At 49.5% G+C, this 13,557-nt stretch overlaps 1 protein-coding gene across 2 annotated transcripts in view; it reads right to left on the bottom strand.

Moving 5' to 3' along the window:
• Positions 1 to 13,557, bottom strand: part of MIDEAS (mitotic deacetylase associated SANT domain protein) — a 68,717-nt gene that overhangs the window by 3,575 nt on the left and 51,585 nt on the right. The window contains exons 4-12 of one of the 2 annotated variants that reach the window (XM_080668230.1): positions 10,333 to 10,678; positions 8,397 to 8,463; positions 7,756 to 7,898; positions 7,523 to 7,626; positions 7,121 to 7,196; positions 6,352 to 6,440; positions 3,354 to 3,503; positions 1,994 to 2,206; positions 245 to 441 (exon numbers count right to left, since the gene is read on the bottom strand). In XM_080668230.1, the coding sequence (XP_080524356.1) occupies positions 245 to 441; positions 1,994 to 2,206; positions 3,354 to 3,503; positions 6,352 to 6,440; positions 7,121 to 7,196; positions 7,523 to 7,626; positions 7,756 to 7,898; positions 8,397 to 8,463; positions 10,333 to 10,678 (1,385 nt within the window). The remainder of the gene's footprint in view (positions 1 to 244; positions 442 to 1,993; positions 2,207 to 3,353; positions 3,504 to 6,351; positions 6,441 to 7,120; positions 7,197 to 7,522; positions 7,627 to 7,755; positions 7,899 to 8,396; positions 8,464 to 10,332; positions 10,679 to 13,557) is intronic. The other variant, XM_080668231.1, reaches the window with a different exon arrangement.

Here is a 13,557-nt window from a genome sequence, read left to right as displayed (position 1 = left end):
CTCTTCCTGAGTTGTTGAATGCCTCTTGGCCTACCCCCACCCTCCAACTAGAGCAGAGACGAGTTCCTAATTCAGTGCCATCATCCCTCTTCTGCTGAGTGACACCACAGCCCTAGAAACCCTCTGAGCCAATCAGAAGACAAGGCGAAAGCTCAGACTACCTCCTCCTCCTTCTGCCCGCCTACTATCCGCCTACCAACCACCAACACCCTCCCTCCCCGGTCCCCATGGAGACACATCTTACCGGCCACATTTTTTACAAGGGAACGTGTTCTCCTGATTCTGGGTCTTATTAAATGTCTCTGTTTTTTTCTTCTTCTCTGCAAAAGGCAGCGCCCTTCGTGGCTTCCCTGGCCCCTCCCTCGGCTTCTCTGAGGCCTGGCCACCAGCAGACCCAGGGGCGTTGGGCTCATGGCTTCGGAGGATGAGGATGTCATTGGCCTGGAGAGAATCAAACAAGGAGGCGTTGAGAGATTTGGGGAAGACACGATCCCGAATTCTGGCGTTTTAGGGAACAGAGGGCTCTAGAGGCCAGACACTCCTGCCCTGGCTGTCTCTTGAATCCTTCCAGTGACAAGGCACTCACTGCCTTTCCAGCAACCCGTTCCATCTTTGGCCAACTCTGTCTTTACAAAGTTGCTGCTACAGTAATCGTGGGACAGCCCTAGCTGCCCTAGGACTTCCCTATGTATCTGACGGGACTTGGTGTCTCAATTAATGACACACGTTGTCATGTTTCAGTCATTTAGTCCATTCATGACTTTATTCCATAAGTGAGATTCAAGGCCACGTGATGCACAGGTGCTGGGGATGCAGAGGTGACCGACAGGAGCCCTCCTCGGAGAGTGCAGTCCAGTGCAAGGGGAAGATGGGCCGGCATCTAGCTCATGACACCACGAGCCACCATGGCAAAGGCCAGGCACGTGCCAGAGAGCAGAGGACACCTTGTGCTGACCTGGAGAGGGGTGCTCAGGGCATGTACTCAGGGGCTAGGGGAGCCCCAGATGGCCATCAGAAGTATGTGCACTGGGTTGACCCTACAGGAAAATGTTGACAAAAGTCAGCAGAATTCCCTTGAGCCTGGACACAGAGCACAGCTCTTAGAGAAGGAGCACAGCCAAGACAAAAAAAAGAAAACAAACAGCTGTGTGTCTACAGTTTGTGGGGGGCTTTCCTGCAGGCGTAAGTGTACAACACCAAAATAAAAAACTCTCAGAGTAGTTCCCCAACAGACTCTTCCCATCCCTACCCTCTCTCGGGGGACCCCTCCCTGGCAAGAACAGCTCTGGCCGGTAGGTCTTGCTTCTTGGCCTGCGATGTGGTAGACAGAGCACTGCACTAGGATCTGGGGTGGAACCTCAGGCAAGTCACTAGTACCTCTGAGCCCAGTTTTCTCCATCTGACAAGTGAGGGTTCACACTTTATGGGGTTCGGGTGCAGAATTAATGAGATCATGGACAGGACAGCACTTTGCAGAGAGCATGGGTGAGGGGCCATTATTATTCTGCCTATGACCTCAGCTCAGTTTCAGAGAACACGGGAGAGGGGCCATTATCATTACGCCTGTGACCTCAGCTCAGTTTCAGACATTTTTGTTAGGGACACAGCTCTCTTAGGGGAGTCCTGCCTGAGCTACACTTCACGAATGCTTCCCCCATGTCCCACACACCTTCCGGGTTTTCATAAAACCTTGCTCCCTGAGTCTCAGAGACAAAAGCGGTAGAGTGTAAAATTTAATGGCAGCCTCTGGAGTCAGGCTGCCTACTAGCTCTCTGATCTTGGGCCTCAATTTCCTCACCTGTGAAATGGGAAGAATGGCAGTACCTACCACATAGGGTTATGAGGATTAAATGAGTTAACAGCATCAGGCACTGAATACATTTCCTGCTATTATGATGATGACAATCCTAGTCATGTTCCTGCTCTGCCTTCCCTCCCACCCCCTCGGGCCCTTCTCCTGGCCCTGGGCTCCCCCATTGGAGGTCACACTTACCGACTCATTGGCCTGTAGTGTCTGTGTGGCTTTGACAGCCGCTGCCCGCCGGCTTCTCTCTCGCCCCTCTTCCTGCTCCCCCTTCTCTTGGATCTCTGGCACCTCCTCCTCCCCCTCCTTCCTGGTCTCCTTTACTTCCCTCTTGGGCTCCAGCCTCTCTTCACTTGGGGACTCTCTTCTGGGAGCAGGCACCCTGGGGAACTTCTGGGAAGTCTATGGGGGACAAGAACAGGGGCAGTGACCCCAGAGCTCAGTCATGCAGCCATTGTGCACGGATTCTGACCCAGCCAGGGCTCACTTGTCCCTGCTAGTCCTGGCCTGGCCTCCTGTGCTGACTCTACACCCTCCCTCACCTAGTCTGCCTGGCAAAGAGCGAGCTTTGAGCCCTGGGAACCTTCAGGATGAGACCGAGCACTTGAAATGGATCGAGGGGCAGGGAGGGAGCATGCCAGGCCCTCCCCATAGGCCACCTATCTTCCTGGATGTGCTCAGGGACACATCCTTGGGCAGGGTGGTCTGGTGGAGCCAGGCAGCAACTTGAGCTCCATCCTCAACTACCTTGTAACGCTTTCTGTATCTCCACTCCCTTCCCACCTGCAGAATGGGGACCGAACCACGCCCCATTTTAGAGCAGCATGTCACCAAGTGTCGGCTTATAGCCCAAAAAATGACTTTAGGTGGATACACGAAAACAGAATTAATATTCTCTTTTCAATCCTGATTATGTTAAGGAGAAAGCCTGCAGTTCGTGTTAATGTGTCTTTTGTACTTTTCCAGACTTTGAGAGAGGTCAGGCCTTGGCAGATAATAGCATCTAGCTGGAATTTAATAACACTGTTTGACTTTCATACACTGTATTTATTTTTACTAGAACTGTGTATGCCAAGCAGTACTTGTTTTCTATGTATGATTGTGATATAAAACTTCCCTTTAGAGTAAAAATGAGTTGATTTAAAAATATGAATAGCACAAGTGGTATGTGGAAATGACAGAAATAGTAATGATAACATATGGTAGGATGCAGGAATAGCGGAACTCATAAAGGTGATACAAAAATGGCTAAAGTTTGGGAAACAGTGTTAGAGGTCTGCTATGAGGGGACAATAAATTGACGCTGGTGCAAATACTGTGGGAAATTTCCCCCAAGTACTGTATCAACACAGGGTATGATTACTACGTCAACACAGAGGGGATCCCCAAGGCCCACGGCAGTGTCCCTGATAACCCCAAGGACATCAATAACTTGGGGTTATCAGGGACACTGCCTTCCTCTCTCTGCCCTCCAGGGACTCCTGGAGGGCTTGCCTCGGACCCAGACCCAGCCCTGGCTCTCAGCAGCTGAGGATGGAAAGGGAATCACCTTAATATCCACTTCAACCTCTTCCTGGACTGACTTATCGTCACTCGTATCCACATCCCCGAAGGTGAGCGTCCCATTGCGGCCAATTTTCACCTGCTTCTTGTAGGTGTAGTAGAACTCCACACACTGGGCCACAGTCTTGGTCTGGATCTGGTTTGAAACGAAAATGAGGTCAGAGTTCCTGGTTCAGCTCACCTGCCTGGGGATACACCAGCCTTCCTCATGTCTCCCCTTAAACTTAGCAAACACTAAACTCAATCAACCCCCCAATAATAAGCATGTCTCTAACACCTGCTCTGACAAACCACTGACAAATTCAACGAAACCAAGATTCAGCACTACTTCTCTGAAAAGCTAAATAGTACAACATGGAGCCACTGGGGAGACCTGAATGTGGATTGCCTATTAGAGCATATTATTTATCAGTTTAAGTTTCTCTGATGATAATGCTACTGTGGTTTTACGGGACAATGTCCTTGTTTTCAGATAACATTTGGGTCAAGTGTCATGATGTCTGTAACTTACTTTTAATTATTAATTAAAACACAGAGAGAGAATAGGTGCTTAAGTTTATATATAGACAGAAAGCAAATGTGGCAAATGTTAACAACTGGTATATCTAAGTGAGGGGTATATAGGTGTTCATTATACTATTCTTTCAATTTTCCTATAAGTTTGAACTTTTTCAAAATAAAAAGTTAAAGGGGAAAAAGTCTGGCTCTGACACGTGTGGCTCAGCTGGTCGGAGTGTCATTCCGTACACCCAACGGTGGTAGGTTCAATTCCCAGTCAGGGCACATACCCAGGTTGCAGGTCCAATCCCTGGTTGGGTCGTGTGCAGGAGACAGCCGATCAATGTATCTCTCTCACATTGATATATTTATCTCTCTCTCCCTGCCCCCTCTTCTTTCTCCCTTCCTTTCCTCTCCAGGGAGCAGCGACTGACAAGCGAGGACAGAGGAATGTCAAATTATCAAGGGAGGCTAGTAAGCCCGGGAAAACCTGAAAAGGAAGCAGGATTCCCAAACCTTGTTCCTAACTCTGCCACTAAATAGCTGCGTGGCCTTAGACACGTCTCTTCATGTGTAAATAGCGAGTGGGGTGAGACTAGATGATCTCCAAGGGCCTCCCACGCTCTGAAGGCCTAGCCCTCCCGTTTCACAAATCTATTTGGCCACTGGATTTAGTTTCTGGGCTACTTTCCCACACACAGAAAACAGAGGGTGTTTTCCCTGACTCTTCCCACTCCCCCAGGCTCTCAGACTGCTCAGCCAACTTCTGGGCAGCACTGAGGTCCTAGGCACAGAGCCCCAGGAGTCAGAGAGGGTCCTCTGGGCCTGAGGAGAAACAGACATGCTCCATCTCACAGGAATGGCCAAGTCACAACTTTATTAATTAGATCCCGTTTGCACGTTTACTGCCAATTCTCTCTGATCATTTGTTTGACTACTGGTCTGTTCTTTTCATTAAGGCATTAGGGGCTCCTGGAAATATTGCCCAATCAGGAACCCAGCAGATGTCTGTCCTCACAACAGGGCCCTTGTAGGAGAATTCATCAGCACTTTGTCTAGTTCCCAGAGCCATCCTTGGCACAATCTACCATCCCAAGAGGAAAGAGCATGTTCTTGGAAGCCCAGATTTTGCCAGACGGGACTGGTGGGAAGATGCAAGTCTGCAAATCAGCAAAGCACTTTAGTCCCCCAGAAGAACACAGGAGGAGGACAAGATAAATCTAGGACAGTGGTCGGCAAACTCATTAGTCAACAGAGCCAAATATCAACAGTACAACGATTGAAATTTCTTTTGAGCCAAATTTTTAAAACTTAAACTTCTTCTAACGCCACTTCTTCAAAACAGACTCACCCAGGCCGTGGTATTTTGTGGAAGAGCCACACTCAAGGGGCCAAAGAGCTGCCTGTGGCTCGCAAGCCGCAATTTGCCGACCACTGATCTAGGACAACTAGGCTCCAGCCTCCTCTACCTGGCCAGCTGAGTTACTGGAAAGGAGCCCTGGGTCTGACAAGACGTGGGCAGAGGCCCCCACCCAGTTCAGTTACAGTCACTAGTTGCTCTCAGTTCCCCTTATCACAGGGTGACCTCTCCTCCCACATACTAATTATGGCCTTCCAGTGCTCCACGCCCCTGGGGAATGGCTCACCTCGGCCTGCAGCCCCTCCTTCCCTTCTTGCTCTCCCTTGGGTAAGCCACTATTTTAAGTTGTTGTGGGGTTTTTTTTTGTTTTGTTTGTTGTTAATCCTCACCCGAGGATATTTTTCCATTGATTTTTAGAGGGAGTGGAAGGGAGAGGGAGACACAGAGAGAAACATTGATGTGAGAGAGACACATTGATTGGTTGCCTCCTGCACACACCCCAACCAGAGCCAGGGAACCTGCAACCAAGGTACATGTCTTTGACCAGAATCAAACCCAGGACCCTTCAGCCCACAGGCCGATGCTCTATCCACTGAGCCAAACCGGCTAGGTTTTGTTTTTTTAAAATATATTTTTATTGATCTCAGAGAGGAAGGGTGAGAGAGGTAGAAACATCAATGATGAGAGAGAATCATTGATTGGCCACCTCCTGCACTGGGGATCGAGTCCACAACCCGGGCATGTGCCCTGACTGGGAATCGAACCAAGACCTCCTGGCTCATAGGTCGACATTCAACCACTGAGCCATGCCAGCCAGGCACCACTATTTCGAGTTTGATGCCATTGAGTCTGATACCCACTCAGGCCTCTCTCTGGATTAGGAACCCAGGGTGTGGCCACACGATCCAAGGGAGGGAAGGGGGCTTAGAATGAAGGGGTGGGGCAGTCCTTATTTCCCCCCCTGCTTGTTTTGTTTACAGAATTCTCTGAGGCTACTTAGTGCATTGAATTAAGTGCTTCTGAAGAGGGCTTGGTAAGCGGCTGCAAGCCCCCACTGGTAGGGGGACCCCAAATCCTACAGGCAGCTCCTGCCCTCACTTGCCCCTGAAACAGAGCTCCAGCTCACCAGCTTCTGCACCAGGAAGAAATCCTTCTTGTAGATGGCAATGCCCTTGTTGAACAGCTTCCTCTCAGACATCTTCCACTGGTCTGAGCCTGTGGGGCAAACAGGGAGCCGGGGTAGTGAGGTGGATGGGACTGTGAGCATCACGGGGGCGATTCTGACCAGCAGACAAGTGTGCGATCCATCCAGTCAGAGCTGGCTCCACAAACTGCTTCTGCCACTTACTAGCCCTGTCACTTGACCCTGAACCTCACTCTCCTTACTTGTGAAGTGGGAACTAATAATAGAAGCCACCTCCCCAGTTGTGCAGACTAAATGAGATCATGCATGTGGAACCCTTGGTGCCCAGCCTGGCACAGATGACATGGACCTCTGCACAGGGATCGATTAACAGTAGCTGCTATGATGATGCCCAGTGGTCAATGTCCCTCTTACAGCACAGGGTCCAGAACGGGACATGGCACTCCAGGGGTTGTCTAAGTTCCAGGTACCTGATGCCAGTTTGGATGGACTCCCCCGATCCCTGTGCCTTGTACTGAGTCCTGGGCTTCCTTGCCTGGCTGGCTCCCACCTGCCCACGCCCTCCTGTCTTCCTCTCCAGGGCACAGTAAGCTCCTTGAGAGCCACCCAGCTTTGATGTCAGTACTTTGGCTCTTGGCTTACCCACCCCCCATCTCTCCCACCCAGGGCTGTGACTCAGCACTAACTGGGCCCCACTGATGGGAGACCCTTTGAGGCTCCAGGCTCTAGACCCACCCCCCACCAGGCCTACCTGTGTAGTGATAAGTTGCCAGTGGGTGGTTGTGGGGCCTCAGGGGCTTCTTCAGTAGCAGCTTATTCAGCGTTTCCTTAAAAGGGAGTGAAGAAAAGTCAGGGCCCTGGCAGGGTCTCAGTGGGCAACACTTAGAGGGTCCCCTCAGGCAATCACAGATGCAGAAGGCCCTCAGTGCAGCTCTGAGGTGGGGACCCAGTGACCCAGAATCAGGGACTGGGGTGGATGGCACCACCCTGTGCTGCAAAGTTTAGAACTAGGGTTTCCTTGGGCTGAGCCCCTACAATCCCATCTTGGTTGGACCCTCCAGCCTGTTTCAAATCAGCTGGCTCCTGGGCAGCAGAAATGGATCCAGGCCAGCCTCCCTGCGGGCCCTTCCCTCCACTGGGAGCGGTGTCTCACCAGGATGTCTCCCCTGGACTCGTGCAGGCAATGCAGGGCCAGCTCCTGGTTGGTGCCAGCTCCAGGGAAAATGCTGGAGCAGGCAGCTGTCAGCAGGTCTTCCACTGCATTGTGGGAGGGAGGAAGGAGGGAGAGGAAATCACTTTCAGGGCAGGCTGGGCTGGGCGGGGCTAGGACTAGCCCACCCACCTACCCATGACCATCTTTGCTTGCTGGCTCAAGTGCCCTCTCACCTTGCCTCTGCTTCTCCCGGCTGCTCTCTAGGTTCTCCCACGGCTGCCACACCAAGTCGGCCTTGTGGGGGTCTGCAGCTGCCAGGGCACGGTCCCTCATGGAGGGGATTTCAGCTTGGAACCGGGAGCCTACATTGATCCGTCTGCAGGGGTGGAAAGGGCAGAGAGTGAGGCCTCACTTTGCTGGGGTGGGGTGGGGGGGCAGGCGGCAGAATCTGACTTTCTCCCTGGGGGATGGGAGAAGATGCAGAGGGCAGCTGACAGAGGCTGAGCATGGCAAGGCCTCAGCTGGGCATGAGGGAATCTGGCTTCTGTGAGGACACCTGGCAAACGGCACCAAGTGCTGCCAGAAAGGCAAGGCCCAGGTGTTGGGAAGGGAAGAAGGAGCTCCAGGCTTACAGGCAGGGAAGGAGTCTCTCCGACTACCCTTCTAATTTGCAGAGGCAAATGCAAACCAAACCGGTCCCTTCCTTTTCCTGTGACTTCCACACAGAAGCAGGGCGAGGAAGAGAAAGCCCAGAGAGGCCGCTCAGCCCTCTGCAGGCCCTGCAGAGCCCTCCTCTCCTCCGAGGGCCTGCCTGAATGCCTGGACCCCACTTGGCCACCCTCACACCACGGGCCAGAGGCGGGGCTGCACTTACGGCTCGATGCTCACTGGGGTGGCTTCCCCCATCACAGAGAGGACAGGTGGGGTGACTTCAGCACTATCTATGGGACAAAAGGCAGGTTGGTAGACTGTACCCTCCTCCCTTCAGCAAAGCCCTCCCTCCCCACCCCTAGGTGGCTGCTCTCCAGCACCAGAACCACGGTGGTGACTCACAGAGGCTCACACGTGGAAATCAGGCATCCTAAATCTTGGCTCCCAGCCTGCAATGGTGACAACTAACTGTAACTTTACTAAATATGTGGGTGCCCCCCCATTTTTCACACCTACTGACAGGGGCTCCTAAGGTTAATAATGTGAGGAATGAATGAAATCATGCACAAAACCTAGCCCTGGATCTCCCACACGCCAGGTTAACTCCAACATAAAACTGGTTGTACTAATAAAGAGGCCGAAACTCTCTGCACCCTAGTGAGGTGGTGAAGGAGATCGCTGTTGCATAATTATGTTCTCACTTCCTTGCTGGGTTCTCTGCCTCAGTTTCTCCTGAGCTAATCTCTTAATGCCTCACATGATCAAGAGACACTCCCTTGCTGCAAAAACAAAATCTTCGCTGACTCCTCTCTGCAACGTGAGATAAAACCTGCGCTCCTCAGCAGTCCCCTTCCATCTCGGCCTCCCACGGCCCTCTCGCCTGGACCCTGGATCCCAGCAGACTGGTTACACGTGGCCCCTCTCTTTCCCTGCACAGTCTTACCTCCATGTCTTTGTCACACTCATTTCCTCTGCCTAGTGTGTCTTCCCCGCCCTTTCATAGCTCAAGCTCAGTTCTAGCCCCACCCTCTCTTGAATGCTTTCCTCCCTACCCCAGGCTAGCAGCCTCTGCAGGTTTTGGAGCTTAGAGTCTGCTTCACTCGCTGCCTGCTGATCCCTCACTGCAAGGGACCTCTGCTTTTCTGTCTCCCAGGCCTCCATGTCAACTCTCTAATGACCCCGTATTTTCCTTAAAACAGACCATGGTGTCCCCCTATATCATTGAAGCCCTCATAGGATCCAATTCGAGGCTTTACACCCAAGTTCTTGATAAATATTCATGCATGGACAGACCTTTTCTGTGCGACTTATCTGGTCTCTACAGTGACTTCTTCCTGCACAACCCAGGCAGGGAGAGAAGCTTTGAATCTTGGCGTGGAAGTGTGAGGGCAGAAGGCCAGCCAGCCCAGGTGAGCCATTTCTCACTCACAGACACCAGGGGGCACCAGAGAGCTAAGCCATGGGTGAGGTCAGGCTCAGAGGTTAATCTGGTGATGGCACCGCCTCTCCCCTGTGCTAGTCTGGTAGTGTTTACTCCTCTTGAATCCTCTCCCCGCCCTAAGAGATAGCATTATCACATTCTTCTGGGAAATGGATCTTTTTGTAGAGTGGGCAACATTTTTCAACAATTCAAACTCATGCGAGCCAAAATGTCTGCTCTTTCTTGGCCAAAATGACTGAGGAGAAAGGATCTGCCACGTAATATTAAGAACAAACATGACGCATCAGGCATGAAATTAGGTGCTGTACATATGTTAATGCATCTGAACCTCACCACAACCCTATGAGGTAGCTATTAGGTTGAACCATAGGAAACTACCATATGTGGATCTAAAAATAGTTGAATATTGGCAATTTCATCATCAACCAAACACTACTAATATTCTCATCTAAACACTGAAGAAGCTGATGCCCAGGGAGTTCAAATGACTTGCACAGGGGATATAATAGTAAATGGTGCAACTGGGATTTGAACCCAGGCAGTTGGGCTGACACCCCCCCCCGCACCACCACCCACATGTATTCCGAACCAGGACAACTTCCTTCTCTTTCTCAGAGATGAGAGAGTGGAGCCCCTTTTCTTACAGCATTCCAACCCAATCCCTAGCAGCCCCATAAAATGAGTCTCATCCCTGCCCACTGAGGCAAGGGTTACTCACTAGACCGGAGCAGGGTGCGGTGGGCACTCTTTGGCGTGATGGGAGGAGGGGCTGGGATGCTGCTCGTTGACATGATGGCATTGAAATAGAGGCCGGAGCCTTCCCGCACGGGGCTGAGGATGGGAGGTGGTGTATAGGGGGGCAGCTCAAAGCTCCGCTCAGCGGGGTGGTCAGCCAGGCGGACAGGAGAGCGCAGGTGGCTCTGGTATGGGGTGATGTTGGAGTAGACGGGAGGGGCGATAAAAGTGCCCGCCTTGGTGGGGATGATCAGGGGCTCAGGCCTCGGCCGCTGCTTTGGTTTCCGCACCGAAGGTTCCCCCTCCAACTTGACATTCATGTCTTCAGCCTGGAGAAGGAAATAGAACCAAGATGGCTCAGCCTCCTATGTCCTGGGATACTGAAGTCTTGACCACTGCTTGCTGGTCTCACCTTTGAAACTTAGTCTGCCCACTGCACCCATCAAGGCAAGCCTGAGACAGGTGGCAGGTCCCAGCAAACTGTTTCTGTCAAGGGCCAAACAGTCAATTTAGGCTTTGTGGAGGACCACATGTCGTCTCTGTTATATATTCTTCTCCTCCCCAGTCCCCACACCCCCATTTTCAAAAATAATCCCTTAAAGATATTAAAACAATTTTTACGTCTGAATTTGGGCCACAGCCCATAGTTCCTGCTGTAAAGTATGCTATAGAGCAGAGGACTATAGTTAAGGGCCCAGGCCCTGGAGCTGGATTGCTTGGATTGAGATCCACCTTCCTTACCTACCACTTAAAGTAAATTACTTAACTCTCTGTATCATCATTTTTAACATGGGTATATTAAGTACCTACTTAATGGGGTAGCTATGAGGACTAAATGAATTAATACTGGAAATCACTGAGAACAGTACCTGGTAATAGTAATTACTCAATAAATACTTGCTGCTATCACTACATAAACTCTAGGCATTAATGGAAGCCCCCTCTCCCCCATGTGACAAGACCTGAACTGGGCATGGGACCCATGTCTAACAAAATTAATAGGAGAGTCCTGTCCTTGAATAATTTTTTTCCCTATTTTTTTTTTTTTTTTAGAGAGAGTGAAAGGGAGGGAGGGACAAGGAAGGAGAGAAACATCGATGTGAGAGAGATACATTGACTGGTTGCTTCCCACAACACCCTGACCAGGGCCAGGAATCGAACCTGCAACCCAGGTACATGCCCTTGACCGGGAATCGAATTCGTGATGTACTTCAGATACAAACCGAAGTATTTATAGTTGCAACAATATGATGTTGGGGATTTGCTTCTAAATATCCAGTGGCAGGGAGACGTGGAGGTACAAATGAAAAAAGATCGACTATATTCTGATGGCTTAATATTGGGGTTGATTATAGCATTCTCCATATTTCTGTGCAAGATTGAAAAAGTCTGTACTATAAAGAAAAAAATAACTAAATAACTAAATTTAACCCTCCCCCCAAACCCTGGAAAGTACTCATGGACAGAGATTCAGGAGATTCAAATTCCAGGGCTAGTTCTGGCATTACTTTACTGAATAACCTTAGGTGTGCCTCTTGCCTTTTCTGGACCTATTTCCTCATCATTGAAATGAGTGTGTTGAGCTGTGCAGTTGCTCAGGCTCCTTTCTGCCCATCCTCAGGACAAGCTTCCCAGGCCTCCGGGCTCCACCACAAAATTTTCCACCAACCAGAGACTAAGACTGCAGAGAGCAGAGGCTGTGCTGCTCGTTAACCTTGGAGCTCCCCTTTCTGTTACGGGGGACAGGCATTTAGGCTAATTTTCCAGCTGAGAATAACGAAAAAAATCTGGACTCAATATAAAAACCACATTTCTGAAGGTTATCAGAGAGCAAATGAGTTGGCAAAGAATTAAAAAGCCAAGATCCAGGAAAAGAAGGAAAGTCAGAGGTGAACCAGCATTTGGAGTTGTGACTGGAAGAGGCAACTGAGAGGCTGAGAACCTGAGTAGACCTTTTAGTAAATTCAAGGAGGTAGCAGAATGAAACTTGTCCAGGAAGTAGAGCCTGGTAAACTCCCTGGCTGTGGATTGGAACTCCAAAGGGCTATCTCCTCAGAATAAAGGCGAATCAGAAGTAGACTAGTCCTCACATGGAATAAGGCTCAGCTTCAACTCATCTCATCTCTATCACCATTTAATCTCTGGTTAAATTAAAGGAATCCAGGGTAGCTGTTGCTTTTTGTTACCTGTCAGAGGCAACGATAAATTCTCTCTGGAAGAGAACTTCATCCAGAGCCTTCAATTACCTCCATACGTCTTTGCATATAATATCTGACATTCAATAAAAACAACCGAATATACAAGAAAGCAAGATGTGATTTCAACACAAGAAGTAACAGATGATAGAAACAGACCTACGGGGATGCCATTAATGGAGTTGTCAGAAATAAACTTTAAGAAAACTATGCAATAAGATAGAAGGCAAAGTTGAGAATTCCAACAAAGAACTAGACACTCTAAAAATTAACCAAATGGAAATTTGGTAACTGAAAAACTACTAAAAAATAACTCAATGAATGGGCTTAACAACACATTAAATCCAGCTAAACAGAACTGGTAAACTGAAAGATAGGTCAGACTAAAAAAAGAAAAATATAGAAAAGTACATGACAGCCCTGACCGGTTTGGCTCAGTGGGTAGAGCGTCGGCCTGCGGGCTGAAGGGTCCCAGGTTCGATTCAAGGGCATGTACCTTGGTTGCGGGCACATCCCCAGTGGGGGGTGTGCAGGAGGCAGCTGGTCGATGTTTCTCTCTCATCGATGTTTCTAACTCTCTATCCCTCTCTATAAAAAAAATCAATAAAATATATTAAAAAAGAAAAGTACATGACAGACAAAATAGGGGATATGGTGAAAAGCTCTAACAAATGTGCAACTGGAGTTCCAGAAGTAGGAGAAAGAGAAAATGGGGCAGAAGAAATATTCAAGAAGCACTACAAACTCTAACCAGGATAATCACAAAAAAAACCACAGCAAAACTGCTGAAAATGAAAGACAAAAAATAAATAAAAAATCTTAAAAATAAACACAAAATAAAAAGACACCTCACATTCGAAGGAGCAACAACATGGCTTATAGTGATTTCTCAACACTGTAACTACAATGTAAGCCTGAAGACAATACAATGATATCTTTATCTTTTTTAAAAATGTGTTTTTATTGACTTTAGAAAGAGAGGAAGGGAGAGGGAGAGAGCGTGAAACATGGAT

Source organism: Plecotus auritus (assembly GCF_963455305.1).
Source record: "Plecotus auritus genome assembly, chromosome: 1".
Taxonomy (NCBI): domain Eukaryota; kingdom Metazoa; phylum Chordata; class Mammalia; order Chiroptera; family Vespertilionidae; genus Plecotus; species Plecotus auritus.
This window is presented reverse-complemented; position numbering and strand designations above follow the sequence as displayed.